Source organism: Bombus affinis, chromosome 16 (genome assembly GCF_024516045.1).
Source record: "Bombus affinis isolate iyBomAffi1 chromosome 16, iyBomAffi1.2, whole genome shotgun sequence".
Taxonomy (NCBI): Eukaryota; Metazoa; Arthropoda; class Insecta; order Hymenoptera; family Apidae; genus Bombus; species Bombus affinis.
In genome coordinates, this window is record NC_066359.1 from 5,841,750 (window position 1) to 5,866,670 (window position 24,921).

The window sequence follows — 24,921 nt, forward strand, 5'->3', positions numbered from 1 at the left end:
ACTTTCCGTGTTCTGGGAAGCGAATTAACGGTAGCTGGACCAACAGATTTTTCAGTTGAAATTTTAATAATACTTTAAAAGATGAAGTCTAGCGACTATAATATATCTAATTAGAATTTTGATATTTTCGTATGCAATTTTGGTAACTAGAACATCGCGAAATATATAAATAATATATATAATAAACTTTGTGAAAAATTGCACATTATTCAATTTCAATAATCGGAACACCGCCAAATAGAGTTTATAATTAGTATTTCTCACGACTATTAATCAAGATTATTATTGACAAGGTTTATTTTTTATTTCTAGGCAACGGAAAATTTTTTTATTGAAAATCTTAATGACCAGATATACATATTACCTTGACATATTGAACTTAAAATAGTGTTATTCTCTCGTTTACGTCAATTACATTGAAATTTTACAATGCAATATTATTTATTAGATAAGCATTAGACAAGCGTCTATTAATATAGTGATTTTGCGTTGTATCACTAAGAGAGGATAAATACGTAAGTACGTTTTATCTTTCTAGAAAATGCGCCAATCGTATTCCAGTAACGTAATGACTGTGACAAATAAGCATTTCCAAACAAGAATTGAACTCGTTTCCAACAGATGAAACGCAATGCGTTTAATATCATTTTCATTATAAAAGTAATAGATGAGACACGATGCATCTGACTTCAGTTTCGTTAAAAATATAATAGATGAAACGCGATGCGTTTAATTTTGTTTTCATAATGAAAATAATTATCAAAATTAAATACATTTTTCTTCATTCATATACTATCGTACGAAGATTAAGATTAAAGTGAGCTATGTATCTACAACAGAGGAGGAACTTTCTCCTTCTTTGGAAGAAGAAAGAAGGAATTAGAGCTTACAAACTCAGACAACTCTCGAGTGCAAGGTGCTTGGATTTCATCGACCCACTGATTCGTGCTACTTCTTTTTCTCGTGCTAATAACTGCACGCGCATCGTGCACGAGCATCTACCAGCCTGGATAACAATAAAATACGAATAGCACGCAATACCAGTTAATAAATCACTGGCTAAGAAACATCCTTCATTAATGTAAAATACTCTTATTTAAATTATGTTTAATTAGACCAATAGAAATCTTTAATTAGCCTTTCAAATAATTCCTTTTTTAGAATCAGACCAAACGAGTGCTTTTTGTTCTAGATACCTTTTTTTTTGCTGAAAAATTAACTGGCGTTTTCTAATGAAATAATTTAGTCGAGGTTCTTCAGCGATCGTGAATTTAATGATTTTCCATCGATGTACCGCTATCCTCTTGTGTATTCAGGAAACATCGTTTCCTTTGACCTCAAAGAAAAAAACGAAGCGCGTCTAAGCTGGGACGCTAGTTTATTTAGATTAGTGAAAATATTTTTTAGAAATCCCTAGATGGGATTTTGTGATACTTTCTCCTTTTGTTTTATTTTTAATAACCTTCAGTTATTACGTTTCACGTATAAGTTGTGTCACATATAAACGACTGCTTGATCGAATAGATGTTTCAAGCTACTAGAATCAGTTCATTCTTCAATATATACTTAAACTATATGCATACGACTTCTATGTCGTAAAAACCGTTACTACCAGTCGTAGTCATAAAGTATCGGCAACTGTCGATAGCCGGTTAATAATAATGGTAACAGCGAGCATTATATGAATCTAGGTTTTAATAATATTCGTTTGAGTCATTAATCAAGTTTTGCACATATTCATATACATAAATATACAAATATTTTTATAAAAAAATTAATCAAAAATTCAGATTGGGAATCTCTAGATAAACAGGATAATTGCATCTAAAAATTATTCTTTTGAAAGCTTGACTTCTTTATGGTTAGACAAAAGCATTAGGTATAAAGAATATAAGAAATTATGGATACATAAAATATGTAAACAATAAAAATATAACATATATAGGGAATATTTATTTTAGATACTGTACAGGTATGTTGGTAATATCATATATTCTACGTATTCATAATTGTTTGTATTTTCTATATTTATTTTTTCTACCTAAATTTCTCAGAGAGTAATTTTTAAATACCCTATTTCTCTAGGGACCTTTATTAGGGAAATTAATACTTTATACAGAATAAGAGCATATTATATAGAGAATTGTAAAATTGTAAATGACAATTGGTAAAAGAGGGCGCGAAGTTTAACTGTAACGTAGCACGCTTCTCTAATATTTAGTGCATAGACGTTGCTACTAGTAGTATAGATGTGTATGTATATATGGCATGTGCGAAGCCATAACGATTATGTTTACTTTAGCGTTTTTTTTTTCGAGCCTTTCACGGTCGATGGACTGTGTGAACTTGTGACAGGTTCTTCGTATTAAAGCGGACCAAGTTTAACATTTTCGAGAGAATTTATAAAGATCGTAATTATCGTTCACTACGAAAAAGTCGGCTCTGTTTAAATCTCGTATTTTTATCAACAATAAAACGCTTAAATCGGTATATGGCTATGCTCTCAGCCGTGCAAAGTGTGCCATTGCGAATTACTCTCCACTCTGGGTAAAAACTAAGAGTTCGAGAAATTTATTCAGTGAAATGGTGTTGTTTAGTATCTCCGTACCCATAAAAAATTGATTCTACCTCAAAGTCACTTCTTGTAAGATTTTTACATTTTAGAAGCTGTTTCATTGAAAACACGTAAATTTACGGAAGCCAATAATCTCTTAAGTATAACTTTCTCAAAAATGGAGGCCCATATGAAATGTTTTTCAAATAAAACTTAGTTTCTTTAAAACATCATATATCTCATCAAAATAAAATTCACATGGTTCAATGTACTTTCCCAATGAATTATTTCACTTAATTCTTCAAGATTTATGAAAATTGTCATTTCTAAAATCCAATAATTTTTAATGATGTTATTATTATTAGTCTGCCCGTGTATAGTTTCTTTTAAAATAACCTGTATATTAAAAATTTGCTTTTAACCCCCTTCATCTATCAGTGGTATTCTCTCCAAATTTAAAACAATAACAAAATTTTGATATTTTTATTATAAAACCTATGACCCAATAACATTGTTAATTAATACAATTTAGGAACACAAATGTCGTATCAAGTATCTTTATTCTCAATGTATCAGACAATTAATTAGAAGACAAAATTGACGATACTGCTCCATCAAATTCAAAATTCCGAGCATTGAAATGTCATATGAATTAATCTAACCTATTTGTGTATAATATTTAGATATAATTTAGATGCAATGAAGTCTCGTTATGGAGGACTGTCTTGCGGTGATTTCGTGGCAACTCGCGCAGGAAATGTTTCGTAGCGAAGCCGTCGTAGGCGAAATATCCTGGCCGATACCTACGGAGTCAAGCCAGGTTGGCAGGTTTGAGGCTGGCAGGTAAAGTCGGTAGGCGGATCGAGGTTCATTGACCTCGGCCTAGCGGCCGACCGGATAGCGGGACCATGCCTCCCCGATTCTACGTTCTCCTTCTGCCTTCTCTACACCTTCCTTCCTTTCCTTCTCTTTCTCTCCGTCTTTGTTTCTTTGTTTCTATGTCCCTGGTGCACGGTTCGCGTGTTGCGATATCGGCCTCACGATTGCCGGTCTTTCGGAAACCGGTGAGAGAGGTTAACTCTCGTAAGACGATCTCCGACGATGTTTTTGTGTCTCATAAGAAACTCGTCATGGTATATAATTGAAACCACTGCACAGATGATCCCACGTGAAATAGCGAGACGAATTTGTGGAACGAAGTTTTTTCGTCGGCAACGCGTTTTCGAATAGACGGCATTTAAAAATTCAGGCTATATGCGCGTACAGTCGATTATTGATCACCAGCCGCGCATCGCGCGCCCATTTCGAAACATAATTTCCGCGGGGACGATAAATTAAAAGAAAAATTGTATTCCACACCTATGATCGATGTTTTTTTTACATAGCTACGTTACTTGGAATGATAATACTTATATACTTCGATATTTATGGACATACGGTAATTAAGCAGAACGTTGAATTACAGTAAATGCATTCTTATCTGAACGAGTAACCGATCAATTAAAGTCAAGCTAAATGATAAATCGGTGATTAGTACATGTTATATATAATTGATGGATAGGTTATGCGCGCGATAAGTAAGTAAATACAAGGTTGAATGAACGATTGAATAAGTGCACAGACAAAGAGGATAAAAGTACAGCAGATCCCATTGATTCGTCCACAGGTCGATCGCGTGGGAAACTGCAACTTTCACCCATGGGATTATGAGAGAGCTCGGATCTAGCGATTCTGGAGTGCCGTTGACTGAATTGCAATTCTTAATGTCAGCATGCAAAGCTAGTATGCCTCGACCAGTTGATTTATCTATTATTTTCTCTTTATGTCAACTTTCAGTATACTATTGTATATATATATATACGTATGTATTGCATACAACGGATACATCCGATTATTCTGGGAACACTTGAGTGTTTATCCTCTTCGTCCGCTAATTGAACTCAACTTTGACGATTTAATAATCGCCACGATTCAATTTCATTCGTTAATCTAGCCCCACACGGTATAACAATTGCGTCAAAAGGATAAAATAGGAAACGATAGTACGTGAAAAGGTGAAAAAGTCGATAATGTAGAATAGCTTTGGATATCTTTGTTTGGCGCATTTCGTGTTTCGTTTTGTACTCTGAGCCGAACTTTCACGATAATGGCGGCTATCATGGAAGAATTATTCTAAAATTAGTCTTTTTTCTGGCCTTGCTGAAAAGAAAATAGCTCGCAATCGTTATTATATTTATCTACGAAAATAATGACTTTAAGCTGTAGACTGAAAAATTGTACAGTAAAAAGGGATAGGGGCAGCTATCTTAGAACTTAACCAGAGTCATCGTAAATGTGAATTGTGGCGGACGACCTGGAAACCTTTAGGAAGGCGCATCGAGCCACGATCGAAGAATATCAACGAGAAAGAATGCGAATGCCGGGCCTCGCGTTGTCTATTCAAGATTCTTGGCTTTTCTTTCCTCGACCCTAGAGACTCCATTGGATCACTCCTCCTTTCTAATTTACGAGTAACCATGTTTTTCAAAAGTCTACTGCAATCGCATGTTCTATTATACTATAATACTCTATAATATAATACCAATGTATATATGTTGTATAATTACAGAAAAGTATTACAATATATATTACTATATTACATTAAAAATAATATATATACTAACTTAACACTAATATTACCAGGTCAAATGAACGGTTTCAAAATTTAATTTGAAATTGTACATTCATTGTTATTTCTTTTGTTCATCTAACTTTATATATATATAATATAATACACTATAATACAATACTATAGTATATACCAGCATATTGCATTTGAAGTATTTATACTATTTTATTATATCATAATTTTAATGGATGATAAGCTACTGATGAATAGACCAACAGAAATGATTAGTAAAAACCTAACCTCAATCTTATTAGTTTATTAGAAAGAAATTGATTTAATCGAATCAGCCTAGAGAATAGGTTGCATTGTGCAGTTTATATTTTAGCGAGGAGAAACGCGCGATGCACATCGAAGGCTGACGATGTCGGCTTTATAAAGCGGAATCGGCTCTAACGAAAGGAAGTGCACCGCGGTGCGCTATGATGGTTGAAATTGGAACGGGCATACAATAAACCCTCATTGCTTGAAACAAAGCCATCTCGAGAGTTTGTCCGTGTTCTTTTTTATCCACAACGATTATTATCGATAATACTGAACCCCTTATACAACCACTGCAACTGAAATATTAGAAATCATTCACGTAATGCTGTATGCTGTTTAGTAATATCTTAGAACTAATTATGAAACTTATTAATAATTTACAGAATTAATAAAAAAAAAAAAAAAAACAAGTTAACCCTTAAATGGTATCATTGGGTCAGTGGAGACTATAGCAATCTAAGATTAGATTATTTATTTTTGGGAATTTTTGATCTAATTTAATTTCATTTAATTTAATATATAATAAAATTAAATAATTTAAATTCTGACGACCTGACATAAGTTATCATAGTTGTCTATAACCTAATGATACTGTTCGAAGGCAAACAAAAATTTAAGTAGTTTAATGGTATAAATGGTATAAATAATGCGATAAAAGGAATTAGAAAAATATTGTGTCTTTGTAGGATATTTATTGGGAAATTTTCATTAAGGTTAGGTTATGCTGATGAGTAGACGTTGGTCTAGTATTATAAGCCGAAAGTTCTGAGTGAATTGAGCAAGTCGGATCAACGAACGATGGCGACTGGTAGGCAATCGAGACGCACGTAAATAGGTGTGCCATTCAACCGTTCGACTCATACCTACTGTACTTGTAGTACGTGTCTACAAGGCCACGGAGAGACGAATGTTCGATTAATACCGTGGGTGAAGGGAGCTTCTTTAAGCACCGTTCACAATATTCTATTTGCTACGCGACCACTCTTCAACCCCTTGGATCATTTCTTATATTTATTATCCACTTTAACCTATACACTTGAAAAAGAAACAAGTTATAAATAGATGGTTGATTTTGAAGCATTTATATGTCTTTGTGAACATAACTAAAGAAATGGAATTTAAATAGAAGTTTACTTCATTTATCAAGTATTGTAATAAATACTTTACTTTGGATGGTATATATATTTTGACGCCTTTAAATTTCCCATGAATGTATGAAAATCCGTAGCGTAGTTATAAATATTACAAAATATTTATCATCTCTTATGCATTAACCTTAAAAATAATTAAATACAGATTTGTAATTTTTGACTGTTGCTTCAATCGTGTAAAAATTAAAAATCGCTACTGTAGGTAAATAGATTTCACATAGGACGACACCTATGTAAAAACCCATGAAGTTCGACAAAATTGTTTGTCGCCCTCATAAGGGAATGCTTTATTTAAAATGATTAAAGTTGTGGATTTTCATGGATTTATGGGAAATTTTAAGATACAGAAATGCACATAGTACATATAGTGTAAGTATTCACTGTAATATGTAGTGGGCGAAACAAATTTTTGTATAGACATCATTTTTTTTATTACGTACAAAAATATAAATTTGCATAAAGCACCGGCTCCCTAGAAACAACAATCGAGATGAATAAGTTACTTCGAATATAGTGAAATTAATTAATCTAGGGAAAGTAATTCTCTCCATGAATACCTGAAAGTTTCGAAAACAGCGCCAAATACAGGCACGACGTACGAAAGTATTGAGTCAAGTAAGAACTATTGTTTCGTTTTTATCTTTGTTTCTTTCGAGGTAAAAAGGTTAGCGATAGTTTTATAAAAGGATCGCATGACCATAAACGCTACGGGTAGTGGGAAAAATAAATTTAATGCCATTTAAAGGCATGCTTTCTATGAAACCTTATAAAGTTTCCATTTACAAAATATTACTTAAAGTACAGCATCAAAATATCTTCAAGAGAAAAAATAAACTCCAACTCCTAACTCTATCCTAAAAGACATATAAATTAAATTTGGTTTAACTTCTAGGGGAAAAATTTGTATTACTTAACCTACACAATGTCATGTGTCAAGTTAATTTTTTATGTACATATAAAATTCCATTGTAGACTTAAAATATTTTTTCAACTCATTGTATAAATTAAAAATAATTAAAAGTAGTGATTAATATTCATTATTTCAATCTGCATAAAAATTTACGATTCGGTCCGATAAACACCGCATGCTTTGAACTTAATCGTAAAATTTAAATGACAATTGCGAATCCTCTATGTTTAGTGACTTTTTTCAACAGAATGATTTACGGTATTTGAAGAAAATACAGAATATTTGTAAAATGTTTTAGGCATTTGGCAAAGAATATCAGTCGTGTAACAGATGGAAATTGAAGATTGAGTAACCAATTTATCTCTTAAATAATTTCGAACACGTAATCTTATTAGTATCGACGCTGAGGGCAATTGCATCAGTGGAGAAGACAGTGCAGCGTGGCATGGAATTAAGGTTGAACGTTCGCACCTTGTTTCAATATTCGATATATGTATATATATTTCGGGTCATCGTTCTCTTTCTTTCTTTGTTTGGTCATGAGGAATCTAGATTGGACGACATAACCAGGACAAGGCTGTATTTATCGGTCATCCGTTATATGACACGTCAAGATTCTTTGATTCCGTCGTAGACGCAAATTACCGGCTATTAAGCCGGCATTATGTTCCACCTTTTTTTACAGTCGATGTCTCGCGAGCTCTTTTCACGGCTGAAGTCACGAAAAAATAGCGGAGAGCTGACTTGAAACAATAAAAGATATTACATTTGGTACCCATTGTATAATAATAAACTCAATTATTTATTACGAATTTAAATAACTCGTAATATGACGCTTACATTACGAAAAAGAGATTTAAAAAGAACTTTTGTGACACGAATATCATGTTTTTGGTATGTATACTATAATTTTGGTAAGACTTTAAGTATTGAACTTGTTCATATTAGGCAGGAAAAATGCAACTGGCCAGCAACAAGTCTCTATGTCAGCAATTAAAGATTAAGACAGATTCCTGACACCAACTTCGCCATGTTAAAAAAAGTAGATCATGACCGAGTTACTTCTGCCTTAATTTAATTACCACACCATAGATGTACTTGTATGTGACTAAGAAATAAAACCATGGAAGCTACATATATTGTAATTGTAAACCGTCTTAATAGTGCTTCTATAGATCGTACTCGCAACGTTACAAGATTAGCCCTGAGTAATTAGACGCCTGGCTATATGTGTTCACATCAGACAGCCGGTGAAAGTGATTTCTAATCATTGAGACGTGTAAAAGTCAGACGTGTAAAAACAGTCTACTTTACGACTGTAGCATTGGTACAATGAATGCTTTATGTGTCCAGCTGACCGCTCTAGTATGGACTCTGATAAACATAAAATCTCATTTATGCCAGACAATTGAATAATTGTTCCCTCGAGGACGATCAACCGATGAGCTTGATAATTACGGGATACCTTGATCGAATTTATCTATTTTCAAGCAGGTCGTAAACACAGAACCATGGAATCTCGGATAGGAGGAAAAGAAATATTAGAAAAGTTATTAGATACTTCAAATCTACTGTGAAAGCGGAATTATATAGAATAATAATGATTAATAGGATAATAAGAAATTATATAGGGAAAAATTTGGAAATGTAAGAAAAGCTGCTTAAAAACAGAATTATTAATTTTGCGAGTTACCTTGACTGAATTTATAAATTGATATTCAGTCACCATGAAATAGAGAAAAATTTGGAAATATTAGATAGGTTACTAAATATTCGAAACATAAGGTTGTTTTTGAAAACATAATTATCGAATTTTAATCCATGTTTCTATGGATGATGGCTTTTATCCTTCTAATTTTAGTCAGCTTTGAAAATGATAATGCCAGGGTTCTAATTTTCGAAAATTTGTTGGTAATTTTCTCAATAGAAGTCTATCGAGGCTCTTGGTTAGAGAAGGTCGCGAGAGGATCGTGCAAAAAAGATCGTGGCGTGGAACGAAGGTAGGCGAGTGCAGTTCTCTGGGCTTCCTCCCCTCCTCGACTCTCCTCCACGATTCCTGATCGAGTCTCGCTGAGTCTGGCCGAGTCTACCGACGTGCTGTCGGTACCAGGGCGCACCGCCTGGTACGAGCGGTGCACTGCTCCCCCTCCAGCCCGTCACCCCCTTGGCTATGCTTGTCTTAGTTCGATCCATTGCTCTTCTCCGTCACTCCTGTTACTGATACAGCACACCTCTGTTCATGATGTACGCCGACAGAGATGAGAAAATTCGCAACCTGCGCGAGAACACAGAAAAGCGGACTGTTGCCATCGCCTTTCAATCGACTTGTTAAAAGACATTTTATAGTGCATATTTAAAATAGTTAGATAGATACGAGTCTGTAATATAATTGAATTAAATTGGATTAGGTTTATGGCACTTGTGTTTTAGTTACGTCAAAGAATTTTTATTTTTATAATGTATGGCCATTTTTATAATATTGAAATAGAGATGAAATGGAGCATAAAGAATAGGATTTAAAAATACATTTCTTTTCTTTTGAAGTACCATAAATGTAGATTCACATTTGAGTAATGTTTACAAACGAAATAAATTGAATTTGGTATAAGTACAGTCGTGAATGTAGAGTAATTATGAAGTTTGAATAGGTCAGTAATACGATATGGTCATAAATCTCTGCATAGTAGGATCATGGATATATGAAAGTACACATTAATTGCATCAACGTATGAAAATAAAAAGTAAGATGAGATGATGTACATATCCCATGTCTTGTAAACTTGTTAGGGATTTAATTACTTCTATGTTTGTTTAACGACGTTTTATTCCATGTTTGGCATCATTTCTCGTGAATCGAAGGTTTTATTTGTCGAAACTACAAGCATTCGCTAGAAATTCCAGGAAAATTTACTTAATATTTATAAAAACACGATTGCTATATGAAACGTGTCGTTCTTAGTTCCGCAAAGTGTCGTATATTTTTCTGCCAAGAACACGTTCTTGCTGTTTTCGTGACCAGGAATAATAAAACTCTTCCGAATCAGATATGGCCGCGAAATGAAAACATTGATACTTTTTATCTCGTATTTGCATCTGCCGGTTTTAGATTTTCTATCGTGTGACTTCTAAATATCGCTTTTTAAAATTGATATTAATCTTATTGGACTCATTTCTCGGCCAATGACATTGTGTCGTAGCGTAGTCACTAAATCTTAACCTTAATTAGTACAGGAGTTCCAAAAAAATTTTCCTATATGGCGACGTGTCCTTGTAATTTTGTGGCAGTAAGAGCCAATATTATTGAGTATACGTCACCGAACGAGAAAGGCTAAGCATCCTGTTGATGTTATCCTTGAAAGGATGCACATATACGGCAGGTAGGTACGTGCTAGATAACCGATTCCAGCTAGATTCCGTTGAGATTCTATCTGTTCGGTGCCAGTCGGTACCGTTCTATCTCCCATCCATGGACGATACTCTTTCTGTTTCTTCGTGTTGCCTTTTTCGTTACCCCACGCCATAAAAATTCTTCGATTAATTAGTTCAATTGAAATTTAGCCCCGTAACGAATTCTTGATATATTCTATTTTGGACTAGTAATTTTTTTTTAGTTATTGTTGGTATTTTATTTGAAATATTTGAAATTACTGGTAACTTTTTATTTGTTATTAACGCGTTGTGTATTGAATAAAAAAATATTGCTTTTTATGAATATCAAAGAAGCTTAAAGTGAAGGATAAAAAGAAAGTAAGATACATGAATTAGATAACGTCGCAGCAGTTCGTCGTGAAAATATCTTATGTTAAAATTTTGTAATTTGCGCCCTCGTAATTGCACTCGTAATTATAATGGCGCTCACGCACGCAATATGCATTGGGAACGGGGCTTGTTCTCATGTGTTGAGAAGCCCGTCTCGTTTGTTCCACAAATTTCATAGAAAGTCAACCGTTTGAATGAAAAAAATTCGAAATCGTTGCGTTGCTCTATCCCCACTGCTCTTTAGCTTAAAGAAAAGTTAGTAGCAAGCGCTTAATTGGTGTTCTGACATACTCTACTGCGATTCATTTAAACAAAATCCCTCATCAGCGATATCTTAAACGATGTTAAATTAAGTTAATCACACCTGTCATCTCGCACATTAATATTTCACACAGTAAATCAACTTTCATCGCTTTAAGAACTTTTCTAGTGATATTCACTAGATTTGTACAGTAAAGTAGAAATTTTTCAAAAAAGGCATTAGATATCTACGCTGTTCAATTATATCTACCCTACATTCGTTTAATTTCGTATTTATACCAATTATATTTAATTCATAAAATTTTGAAATGTCTATTATGATTGTGTTTTACTATTTCAAATTAACGAGAATATTAGACAGTTTCATTGATAAAATTATATCTTCGCTGAGATATTTGAAACATTTGTGGCATGTAATGTTACGTTTACAAAATTTTTCAACTTCTTGGTTATGTTTTTGGTTATTTCTAGTTAAAGAGAGCATGTACTCTAATTTATAATATTATGCTAGATTACTTCCTTCACTTCGTGCGGAATACATTCATTACGAAGTATAATTACATAGTATCAAAGGCCTTTTATTTCGTTCAGAATCTAGATCCATAGATCATATCTTATCTATGAATCTATGGAAACAGGTTTATCCAGGAATCCAACGCTATAATTTTGATCATCCTGTTCTCGCGGGACGAAATGCGGAAAAAGAGAAGGAATTTTTCGATTCCTCGAAAGGGACTCGTTTCGTTCGCGCGGGAACTTCGATATATCTCGAGATGGAGCTGCCATCATCCATTGAACCTTTCACCCATCACGCTACTGATACATCATGTTATTAAGTCATGAGTATTCCTATTTTGCTATAATTCGTTACTTTTAGATTAGAAATAATTTGTATATTCCTAACGACCTCCCCGTTATAAATTAACCAATAATATATCAACACCCAAATTATTTATTACACCAATGAATTTTCCATTGAACGATAGCCTATAGAGGACTAGGGATTTTTTTTTTAGCGCCGAAAATTAAACTGAAGAGAACATTGGATAGATATTAGAAAAATGAAAATGAACAAATTCGAAATTAAGAAAAATCAGCAAACTGCATGATTACCTAGAACTATTTTTGTTTTCATTTGTCTTTAGGTTAATAATAATTGTTCTTTTCTTGTTTTCAATAGCTGATGGTAGCGGCTGTGGCATCAATAGCTTTAGATGCATGGACGGCACCTGCATACCAAGCACTTTAGTCTGCAATTATCAAAAAGATTGCGAAAGTGCAGAAGATGAATTTCAATCGTGCAGTAAGTATTTGCTACATCTACACAAAATTCGACAAAGCTGATTTCTTTTAATTATTTCCAGCATTTTTAAAACTAGTTTGGAAAGATTGAAATTGTTGCTTGTAAAATCCGCGTCCGGTTAAATTCAATGTAAAAATTGTAGTACTGGTACATCCGGTATTTTGACGCTTCCGGGAGGAAGATTCGAATCCTCTTTGGCGCATTTCCGGCGCTACTTGAAGAAAAAAGTACGTTCAATGAAAAATTGCTATTATATTCGATATTCTTATATAATTCATGATTCTGTTTTGTGCTTGGATTTTTAATCACTAGTTTGTTCATAGTAATCTAAGCGTTATATATAGGATTATATAATCTATAAATTGACGATTAGTTAATTTTATTGCTGCTAATATATACTGGTAGGCAAACAAATAGACTACTACTTCCTTTATATCAAATTTAATATAATTTAATTTATAATTATTTCTCAGAATGGAAATTTGCAAGTCGTCCGATATTTGTAGTGCTTCAAAGTATGAGAAACATATTTTCAAATTTTGTATGATAGAAAAGCAAAAAATAAAACTTTTCATAATAAGTGTCTCCTCATTAGAACTATCGCTACTAGATGTTTCAAGAAAGTGATTCTGCAATTTCTTTTCGTTCTTGAGACTCTGCTAATATTACCAATTCAACTAGCATGATGATACTTAACAATCAAGCTGCATATAATATATGGCATTCAGATAACAATACATTAGATCAGTTTTATCTTTGTGCCTTTTGCAGTGTGCAAATAACTGAAGAAGACATCAGCATGGCAATGATATAATTACTATTAATTAGCAAATTCATGAGAAACACTAGTCAAAAAGTTATTGATATATTCGAAAATGATGGATAATTGGAAAATGACTGATCGACGAATTTGTTTGCAGCACCACCAGACTGTGAAGCCGGACAGATCACATGTGGTCAATACATTTTCAACAAGACTTACTGTATACCTCCCCATCAAAGATGTGACATGACTGTTGACTGCGTTGATGGGACTGATGAAGCTGGTTGCAGTGAGTATTTGTTTACTTATAAAAATTATTCAATACAAAGATATAATATATATTACCAGCAAGAGTAACGAAAATAATGCATAATTAACTTTTAATTGTTTAAATTACATAATTTTGTTTTCCTCAAGGTAAAAGTAATAAAATTCTTATGTAGCACAAATAGAGTCATATAATAGAATCACATTTAATGATAGAAGATACATATCAGCACGTTACCACCACGTGCATGATAATGTAGCTTCATTTGATCGCTAGATTGCGCATAAAAATATGAGGGAAAGAAAAAATGAGAAAAAATATTCTAAAACTTGATCGTACTGTCATATAAATGATTAGAAAAATTGCTAAGTCAGATTACTAATTAGAAACGTTGAAAAGATTACAGGAAATGCCAACCGGATGACTTCCGGTGCGGTGGTTCGACACCAGAGCTTTGCATTCCAAAAGAGAAAAAATGTGACGGCTACCTAGACTGTCGAAACGGTCGGGATGAGGAGAAATGCGAGAACAATGCGAAGCCAGCCTGTAGGTTGGATCAGTTCAGGTGTAATTCCACGCAGCGTTGCATTGAACAATCAGCTAGATGTAATTACAAGGACGACTGTGGAGATAATAGTGACGAGGAGGGATGCAGTATGTTTCATTTTTCTATCTTACTTTAGACGTACAATTTTTCAAGCTGGGATTTCTTTTGTATTTAAGAATCTTTTAGATCTAGAGATTTTTTGTATATAAAAATTTGTGACTAATAACGTTTCTAGTTCAAAAGTTTTCTATTTTTAATGATTTTTCGTGTATAGAGAAAATGTTATGTTTAGAATCTTTTATGACTAGAAGTTTGGTGAAATTAGGGATTTATTATATTCCAAGGGAATCACCGCAGAATTATTAGAGTTTGGTACTTTCAGACTTCCAACCTTGTGCAATCAACCAGTTCCGTTGCGCGAATTCACTTTGCATACCAAGATCCTACGTCTGTGACGGTTACAAGGACTGCCACGATGGATCAGATGAAAAGTCATGTACCACGACCGCCTGTCCTCCAAACAAATTCGTATGTCCTAGGGGATCGCCTGACGGGAAACCACTTTGCATAGATCGGTCTCAAATTTGTGATGGGAAGTCTGATTGTGAAGATAAAGCAGACGAAGAAGCTACTTGTTGTAAGTGTTATATATCCTTTATAGAAGTCGTTGGTAATATTTATCAAATATTACGTGGAGCTTGTAAATGGAACACATGGTAACATAGGCAAGAAAAGTCTGGTTATTTCCAATATAATCAATGGAATCAATAAAAAGAATTTCACATGTGCTGTGTTATTCTGTGTAAAACTTATGAGTTACACTGTAATGAGTTTTTGGATAAAAATATCTATTTCCTTTTCTGTTTTAATTGGTACGCTAAAATATGGATCTTCAGATCAGGTACAACTCTACCTTTTCATTGGACTTTTTTCTCAACATACTAAAGATTTAATTGAAAATGGAAACTCCATAACTGTTTGCTTTCTTTGTTTACAGCATCAGTTATATGCACTTCATTATTGTGTCGATACAAATGTCGAGCATCTCCCACAGGAGGAGTGTGCTATTGTCCTCCAGGCTGGGTTCTCGCGAATGATTCAACGACTTGCATAGGTACATCAATATCTTTCTGTAAATGAACAAGAAAGTTAGACAAGCTTCTTATAGCCATTTCACTGTAGATCGTGACGAGTGTTCAGAATGGGGCTTCTGTGAGCAATTATGCCAGAACACAGAAGGTTCCTACACCTGCAGTTGTGCTCCAGGCTTCACGTTGCAGGCACGCAACAAGTGTCGAGCCCAGCAACATCCTGGTGTGAAACTGGAACTGTTAGTTGCTCAAGAAAGAGCAGTTTGGAGAATGTCTTCTAGTGCTGAAGATAGAACTATTGTCGTCAACACAACTGGAGCTAGCGGAGTGGATTACTTCTATTCCAGGGACTTACTCTTTTGGAGCGATGTGAAGACCAAGAAAGTGCATTCAGAACCCTTAAATGGGGAAGGTTCCAGCTCCAGAGTTGCTATATACTTGACGAGTTCATGGGGACCAGTCGCCATCGCGGTGGATTGGATAGGAGAGAAATTATACGTAGTAGATTCTGTAGTCCAAAAGATTGATGTTCTGGAGTTAGATGGAAGATTTCATGGAATCGCACTAAGTTCCAATCTGACTAATCCAGCGGATATTGGTCTGGACCCCACAGTAGGCTTGATGTTCATAGCCGATAACAAACAAGTTCTAAGGGCAAACATGGACGGAACCGCAGATTTCCCAATTGTCTTTGAGGCAGCGTACAAAGTATCCGGCATTGCCGTGGATGTAATTGCTCGAAGAATCTTCTGGTGTGATTCTCAACTTGATTATATCGAGACTGCCGATTATTTTGGCAGAAACAGAGTGATGGTACTTAGGGGGCAACAGACACCGTCTCCAACGAGACTGACTCTCTTTGAGAATAAAATTTACTGGACAGATGGCACGAAGCAAGCTATCATGAGCGTAGAAAAAACAGATAGTGATACTATTCACACCGTCTACAAAATGAGGGATGCAAAGGCTATAAAGGCTCTGCATCCTTTGACTCAGCCAACGGTTTCCAATCCTTGCGGGAATAACAATGGTGGCTGTCAACATATGTGTATAGTAACTGCGGCTAGCGATCAAGAAAACAGATTAGGCTATCGATGCGCTTGTGATATAGGCTGGAGATTATCCAGTGATCAGAGGAATTGTAATTTGGTCCAGGAGTTCTTAATGTACTCACAGCAAAGATTTATTAAAGGCAGAGTTTTAGATCCTGTAATGGAAGGATTCAGTGATGCTATTTCGCCTGTAGTTTCTAGGAGAGCCAGATTCGTTGGTCTCGATTATGACGCGCATGATCAGTACATCTATTACAGTGACGTTTTGCAAGATGTGATTTATCGAGTTCGCCAAAGTGGTACAGGCCGGGATGTTGTGTTAGCTAGTCAGAACGAAGGCGTGGAAGGTTTAGCAGTTGATTGGGCTGCCAAGAATCTGTACTATATCGATTCCAGAAAAGGAACACTGAATGTCTTGAGCACCAGGAACGTCACTTACCGCAGAACATTGCTAAAGAATTTGAAACGACCGAGGGCTATTGTTATTCATCCTAACCAGGGATATATCTTCTTCTCTGAGTGGGATAGACCTGCGAACATCAGTAGAGCTTATACCGATGGTTCCAACTTAGTGGTTTTCAAAAACTTAACCTTGGGCTGGCCCAATGGCTTGGCCATTGATTTCGCGAAAGACAGATTGTACTGGTGCGATGCTCTTCTAGATCACGTGCAACATTCCAATCTGAATGGTACTGATGTGCAAACAGTTAACTCTAGACTGATCAGACATCCCTTCTCTATGGCTATTCATGAACAGTGGATGTACATTACCGACTGGCGATTGGATGCCATTATTCGACTTCATAAGGAAACTGGGGAGCAAGAAACCATTCTCGTACGTCAACCTGAAACAAACAGGCTTTATGGAGTAAAAGTTTACAGTCGTGACATTCAGACTTCTCTACCGGATCACCCTTGTTCTGTCGATAATGGGGGATGTGAAAAATTGTGCTTCGCTATTCCCCAAAACAATACCAACAGATACGGAACTGCTAGGTTAACCAGAGTCTGTGGCTGCCCTTACGGTGAACGTATTCAAGCGAATGGCAAGACCTGTGCACCTGATCCGGAAGCTGAACCACCTCTAGAAGCCTGTCCTAATACTTGGGACTTCACCTGCGCTAACCAAAGGTGCGTGGCACACGCCTGGGTCTGTGATGGTGAGAACGACTGTCTGGACAACAGCGACGAGCGAAATTGCACCAAACCGACCTGTGCTCCTAACGAATTTCAATGCAAATCGGGTAAATGTGTTCCCATGAGCTTCCGTTGCGATGCTGAGAACGATTGTGGGGATTACAGTGATGAAGCTGATTGTCCAAATGTAACTTGCAGTGCTAATCAATTCGCCTGTGATAACAATAGATGCATACCCAATACCTGGAAGTGTGACTCTGAAAATGATTGCGGAGACAGTTCTGACGAGGGAGAATTCTGTGTGGCGAAGACTTGTTCCTACTTCCAGTTCACATGTCCAAGATCGGGACATTGCATTCCACGATCTTGGGTCTGTGATGGTGACAATGACTGTTTCGACCAGCAGGATGAGATGGATTGTCCACCAGTCACTTGTTTAAGTACTCAGTTCACGTGTGCTGACCAAAAGATGTGTGTTCTTGACTCTTACAAATGTGATGGCATATCGGATTGCAACGACGGTAGTGACGAAGTAGGTTGTCCATCCCTAGCACCGGATCAATGTAACACCGACAAACAATTCCAGTGTGTTAGCTCAGCGATTTGCATTCCAAGAAGCTGGTACTGTGACGGGACTGCAGATTGTCCAGATATATCTGACGAGCCGGCCTCTTGCGGCCAGGTTGGCTGTCAGCCAGGTTTTTTCAAGTGTCGTAACGAGAAATGTGTGTTCAAGGCGTATATCTGTGATGGCAAAGACGATTGTGGGGATGGATCTGACGAAGACACTGAATTGCATGCTTGCACTGCGCCTGAATTTAAATGCGACTCGCAGCAATGGAAATGTCCAAACGTGACTGACAGATGCGTGAATATAAGCAGCGTCTGTGATGGCAAGTTTGACTGCCCTAATGGCGCGGATGAGGGTCCAGCATGCGATTTCGAGGAGTGCAGAGGGGCTTACTGCAGCTACCATTGCATCCAGACACCTCTTGGAAAGCAATGCACGTGTCCTCCAGGACAAGAGCTTGGCAAGGATGGCTATGATTGTCAGGATGTAAACGAATGTGAGCCTCCAGGACGCTGCTCTCAAACCTGCGTTAACATCAAACGTGGCTACTATTGTGGCTGTGTTGACGGATATACTTTAGAGAAAGATAAGCATACTTGCAAGGCGTTCAATCGCAGTGCTGCATTCCTGATCATATCTAACAGGCATACTATTCTTGTGGCTGATCTACAAGAGCAAGCATTAGAAAGAGTGCCGATCAACGTGGAGAACGTTGTTGCAACTGCTAGTAATATGCACACAGGCACCATTTTCTGGTCAGACATGAAATTAAAGAAAATATCTAGATTGGACAGAAATAGCGATCCTGTGGATGTGATTTCAACCGGGTTGGATTTGGTGGAAGGTCTTGCATATGATTGGATAGGTCAAAACCTATATTGGTTGGATTCTAAATTGAACACCATTGAAGTAGTCAAGGAAACAGGTACAAATAGAATGATATTAGTAAAAGAAAACATTACTCAACCCAGAGGAATGTGCCTGGATCCTAGTCCTGGAGCAAGATGGCTCTTCTGGACAGACTGGGGAGAAAATCCTCGAATTGAAAGAATTGGTATGGATGGTACCAATAGATCAACCATTATTAATACCAAGATTTATTGGCCAAATGGTCTTGCTTTGGACATAGCAAACAAACGAATATATTTTGCTGACAGTAAGTTTGATTTCATCGACACTTGTCTTTATGATGGAACTAAAAGGATTCAAGTACTGGCTGGGTCCCATTATTTGTTGCATCCTCATTCTTTAACCTTATTCGAGGATACCATGTATTGGACAGATAGACAGTTGAACAGGGTATTATCAGCTCACAAGTTCTACGGTGTGAATCAAACAGTAGTATCTCACTTAATATCTCAGCCTTTGTCGATACATGTAAATCATCCCGCACTGCAGCCCATCACTCCGAATCCTTGCGCAAACGCCACCTGTGCTCACTTATGTCTGTTATCTCCAACCAACCCGCAAGGATACACGTGTAAATGCCAAGTTGGATTCAAGTTACAGTACAATGGACAATGTACGGAAGAGGAAATGCCTTATTTGATGGTCCTACGAGGTTCTCAAATTGTGGACGTCTCTCTGATACCAGGAAGTACTAAGACTGGTTACATAACTCCTGTTGTTGGAGTCGAAGGAGGTAAATTTATAGACTACGACAGAAAGGAAAGAATGATATATTGGTTACAAACTAAGGATGACGACGATGAGAATGGTACTATTTACACGACTCCTTATAATGGTGGCAACAGAACAGAGTTTCCCAATCCTACTGGCGAGAGTGGAATCGTTGGAGCGCCATCTGCGATGGCGTTCGATTGGTTAGGAAGAAATTTGTTCATCGGAAACAAATATGCTTCCAATATAGAGGCCATAAAAGTAGATGGTAAGATCAGGTATAGAACGATAGTACTGGTCAATGATGGCAATAAGACGTCTGTAGCGAAGCCAAAGGCTATGTGCGTTGACCCTCTTGAAGGACACATATTTTGGGTAGATGATGGTAGCTTTGGTATCCCGATGAAGATCGGAAGGGTAAACATGGACGGTACGAACCCTATCATCTTGGTGGATAATGTAGGAAGACCAGAGGCTATCACGATCGATATACCTAGCAAGACTATTTACTTCAGTTCACTATACCCAGCCAGAATTACGGCAATCTCAACGGATGGACGAAATCTGAGAACCATTGTGTCGGAGAACATAGCATTGCCGAAAGCACTTGCTGTTCACGACAATAAGCTATACCTTCTTGATCCTAGTTACGATAAAATAGAAAGAGTAGACCTACCTGGTGGAAGTAATCCTACTACAATAATCGACAACGACTCTGAGTTGAAAACTTTGACAATTTACAAGAAACGCGTCACTGGAGATCATCCATGTTTTATAAGGAATGGCGGTTGTGAACAAATCTGTCTTCCAGCTTCTGGAGGCACCAGGGTCTGTGCTTGTGGCATGGAATACCGTAAAGTTAACGACACTTCCTGTGAACCCTTCAAGAGCTTCGCAGTGGTTACCCAACTGGATGTTGCCAGAGGGTACAGCCTGAAAGACGCGAAGGAAGCAATGGTACCAATCGCCGGAGTGGGTCACCATATCCTCCATGTAGATGTCTACAGTGCTGGCAATTGGATTTACTGGGTAGAATTCAATCGTGGAATGTGGAATGGAATATTTCGCGTTAGACCAAATGGCACTGAGTTGCAACACGTTGTAAAACAAGGAATAGGTTCAAATGGCATTAGAGGTCTCGCTATTGACTGGGTAGCTGGTAATATGTATTTCACCAACGTGTTCCCTCATGACAATTATGTAGAGGTTTGCAAGCTAGATGGTAGCAACAGGAAAGTATTGGTAAAGAAGACCACAGATTCCCCTAGGGAATTAGCTGTGAATCCCATTAAAAAGTATCTCTATTGGATAGACTATGGGCAGTACCCACGATTAGGCAAGGCTTATCTAGATGGAAGCAACTGGACACCTATAGTTACTTCTGGTATCAGTACTCCACGTGACATAACAATCGATCCTGATACACACGATGTCTATTGGGTAGACTCTAAACAAGACACCATTCAAAAAGTCTCTTACACCGGAGGAAGCCGTCAAATTATCAGGCGAAACTTACCCAATCCCATGGGTGTAGCCATTTATGGCGACTATGTCTATTGGGTGGATAGAAATCTAGCCACAGTGTTCAAGGCTAGTAAACAAAGTGACTTTAGTATGCCAACGATTGTGAGGTCAAATCTTCCCAAATTGAGAGATATTGTCATGTTCGATCAAAAAAGTCAACCACCAGATCCAATGAATCCCTGTTCGTCAGAGGGAAACGCAGACTGTGCGCAACTCTGCTTTGCTATGCCTAAAGAAAGTACAGTTCCTTTTAAGTGTGAATGTGCGGTTGGTAAGCTAGCGGCGGATGGTAAGAACTGCGAGAATATGGAGGAATATCTGGTGTTCGCCACGAGGACAGAAATTAGAGCCATTGGTCTGGACCCACAGAATACTAGCGTACCATTTAACTCGATTGGAAATCTGACCAACGTAGTAGGCGTGGACTTTGACTATCGGGATAAGAAGCTATTGTTTACCCAGATCAGGCCTTGGGCCAAGATAGCTTGGATGCAGGCAGATAATCCTTCCTCCTCTGAGATTCACACGTTGATCAGCAAAGGAATCAATCCTGAGGGCATTTCTTATGACTGGACGCAAAAAAAAGTTTACTGGACAGACTCCTCCAACAATAGTATATACGCAATGGATCTGGATGGGTCGAATCTTGTGATGATTGCCAGAGTGGATAGACCTAGAGCCATAGTAGTCGATCCTTGTAATGGATCTTTGTACTTTACTGACTGGGGTCGCTTTGGAACATCTGGGAAAATTTTCAGGACCACCATGGCAGGTTCTTTGAAGAAAGCTATCATAGATAAAGATCTTTCTCAACCCAGTGGCTTGGCAATCGATTATGAAGATCGTATGCTCTATTGGACGGATGCAGTTAGGGAGAAGATAGAACGCTCAGAGTTGGATGGAAACAATCGTCAGATCTTGGTCTCTGCTACGATATACCCATTTGCTATAACAGTCTTCGGAGAGTACATTTTCTGGACGGATCTTCAGCTAAGAGGCGTATATCGGGCTGAGAAACACACTGGTGCGAATAAGGTAGAATTGGTGAAACGTTTGGAGGATTCGCCTAGAGACTTGCATATCTACTCAGCAGCTAGGCAACAGTGCAAGGTAAATCCTTGTAATATTTCAAACGGTGGCTGTGATCAGTCTTGTCATCCAGGAATAAACGGCTCAGCAGAATGTAAGTGTGACGATAACAGTAGACTGGTGAACGAGGACAGAATGTGTGTTCCTAAGAACGTAACCTGTGACTCCAGTAAGTTTGCCTGTAGAAATGGCCGCTGCATTTCAAGAATGTGGGCGTGTGATGGTGATGACGACTGCGGTGATGGTTCTGACGAAGATACCAACTATTGTTCTTATCACTCGTGCAGTCCCAATGAGTTCAGGTGTAACAATGGCAGGTGCATCTTCAGAACCTGGAAATGTGACCACGAGAATGACTGTCGCGATGGTAGCGATGAAGAGGGCTGTGTGTATCCTCCTTGCGCTCCTGGAGAGTTCACTTGCGCCAACTATCGTTGTATCCCACAATCACAGGTCTGCAATGGCGTTAACGACTGTAAGGACAACGTCACTTCGGATGAGACCCATGAACGCTGTCCTAGGAATACCACGTGTCCTCCTAACCACCTGAAATGTGAGAAAACTAATATATGTGTGGAGCCGTATTGGCTTTGCGATGGGGATAACGATTGTGGGGATAATAGCGATGAAAATCCACTGCACTGTGCTCAGAGAACTTGTCCCCAAAGCTCCTTCAGGTGTCCCAACCATAGATGCATTCCAGCTACTTGGTACTGTGACGGAGACGATGACTGTCTGGATGGCAGTGATGAACCACCTGGTTATTGTCAATCAGAAGGCAGAACCTGCTTTGGAGATCTGTTCACTTGTGATAATGGCAATTGTATACCTAGAATCTACATCTGTGATGGGGATAATGATTGTTTAGATAGATCTGATGAGGATGAACGTCACCAATGCAATGAGAGAAAGTGTGACGAGGAGACCGAATTTACCTGTACTGCGAATAAGCTGTGGAACAGGGCACAGTGTATCCCAAAGAAGTGGCTGTGTGATGGGGACCCAGATTGTGTAGATGGAGCTGATGAAAATGTGACTTTGCACCACTGTCCCACTCCAACACCTTGTGCTGAGAATCAATTCACATGTGACAATGGTCGTTGCTTGAATAAGAATTGGTTGTGTGATCATGACAATGACTGTGGTGATGGTAGCGATGAAGGAAAGTTCTGTAACTCCAGATACAAGCCTTGCACTAGCCAAGAGTTCACTTGTCATAACTTTAAGTGTATCAGGAAGCAGTTTCATTGCGATGGTCAGGACGATTGTGGTGATCATTCCGACGAAGATGGATGTCGTAAGTGATATAATATTATCGTATAGTTCATAAAATAAGATTTCACTTTAAGAAATAAATTAACCTACAAAGATACTAATACGTTGACTTTATTTACAAAATGTTAAATATTAAATTATTTCTTCTTCCATTTATAGCACCAAAGACGAAGAGCATGACCTGTCCAAACCCAAAGGACTTCATGTGTGCAAATGGGAACTGTATCGACGCGCAATTAGTCTGCAATAAGGAACCCGATTGTGCAGACGAGAGTGACGAACCTGCTCACTGTAACATAGATGAATGTGCTGTTGTGGAAATGAATCAATGTGCTCACAAATGTATCGACACGCCAACGAGTTACTATTGTGAATGTAATCCAGGTTACAGACTCTTGGAAGACGGAAAAGCCTGTGAAGACATAGACGAATGTATGGAGACGCCACAAGTTTGTAGCCAGCAGTGTCAAAATACACCAGGGAGCTTTTACTGCAAGTGTAACCATTATTGGTATGAACGTGCTGCTGACGAGCATACTTGCAAGAGAAGAGACAACATCATACCTTGGATTGTCTTCACAAACAAGTATTATGTTAGAAATATGTCTATTGATGCTTCCAACTATAGCCTGATGCATCAAGATCTTATCAATGTTGTTGCTCTGGATGCTGATTACGCTGAACAAATGCTCTACTTCTGTGATGTTACTGCTAAAACAATTTTCAGGTAAATTCACGAAGCTATATTATTTAAAAAGTGATCAGAATAATTCTCTAATCTCTTTATGTGATATTTTTTTGCAGAGCACCTATTGCAGGAGGAGAGAAAGAAGCAATCATTAGACACGATAGTCTTGGTTTGGAAGGAATAGCAATTGACTGGGTAGGCAAGAAACTGTACTGGCTTGACCGCCATGCTAAACACTTGGATGTTGCTGAGCTTAATGGCACCAACAGGAAGACTCTGTTAACTGGCATAGCTGACCCACGTGCTATTGTTGTTCATCCTGGCACAGGATACCTGTACTTCACTTCATGGCACCTTCAGGTGATTTTCATTAATTTTAAATCAGTTTCAATTACAAAATATAAATGAAGCCTATGAAATATTACACTT

At 37.4% G+C, this 24,921-nt stretch overlaps 1 protein-coding gene and 1 long non-coding RNA gene across 2 annotated transcripts in view; both read left to right on the forward strand.

Annotated features, from left to right (window-relative positions):
* Window positions 1–24,921, forward strand: part of LOC126925302 (low-density lipoprotein receptor-related protein 2) — a 38,144-nt gene that overhangs the window by 6,558 nt on the left and 6,665 nt on the right. Inside the window, exons 2-9 of the mRNA XM_050740683.1 lie at window positions 12,745–12,867; window positions 13,788–13,919; window positions 14,298–14,552; window positions 14,828–15,082; window positions 15,443–15,559; window positions 15,628–23,826; window positions 23,964–24,531; window positions 24,609–24,852. Of these exons, the coding sequence (XP_050596640.1) occupies window positions 12,745–12,867; window positions 13,788–13,919; window positions 14,298–14,552; window positions 14,828–15,082; window positions 15,443–15,559; window positions 15,628–23,826; window positions 23,964–24,531; window positions 24,609–24,852 (9,893 nt within the window). The remainder of the gene's footprint in view (window positions 1–12,744; window positions 12,868–13,787; window positions 13,920–14,297; window positions 14,553–14,827; window positions 15,083–15,442; window positions 15,560–15,627; window positions 23,827–23,963; window positions 24,532–24,608; window positions 24,853–24,921) is intronic.
* Window positions 6,485–8,683, forward strand: LOC126925335 (uncharacterized). The gene is made up of 2 exons (XR_007713869.1): window positions 6,485–8,438; window positions 8,493–8,683. It is a non-coding gene; the product is annotated as an uncharacterized LOC126925335 (long non-coding RNA).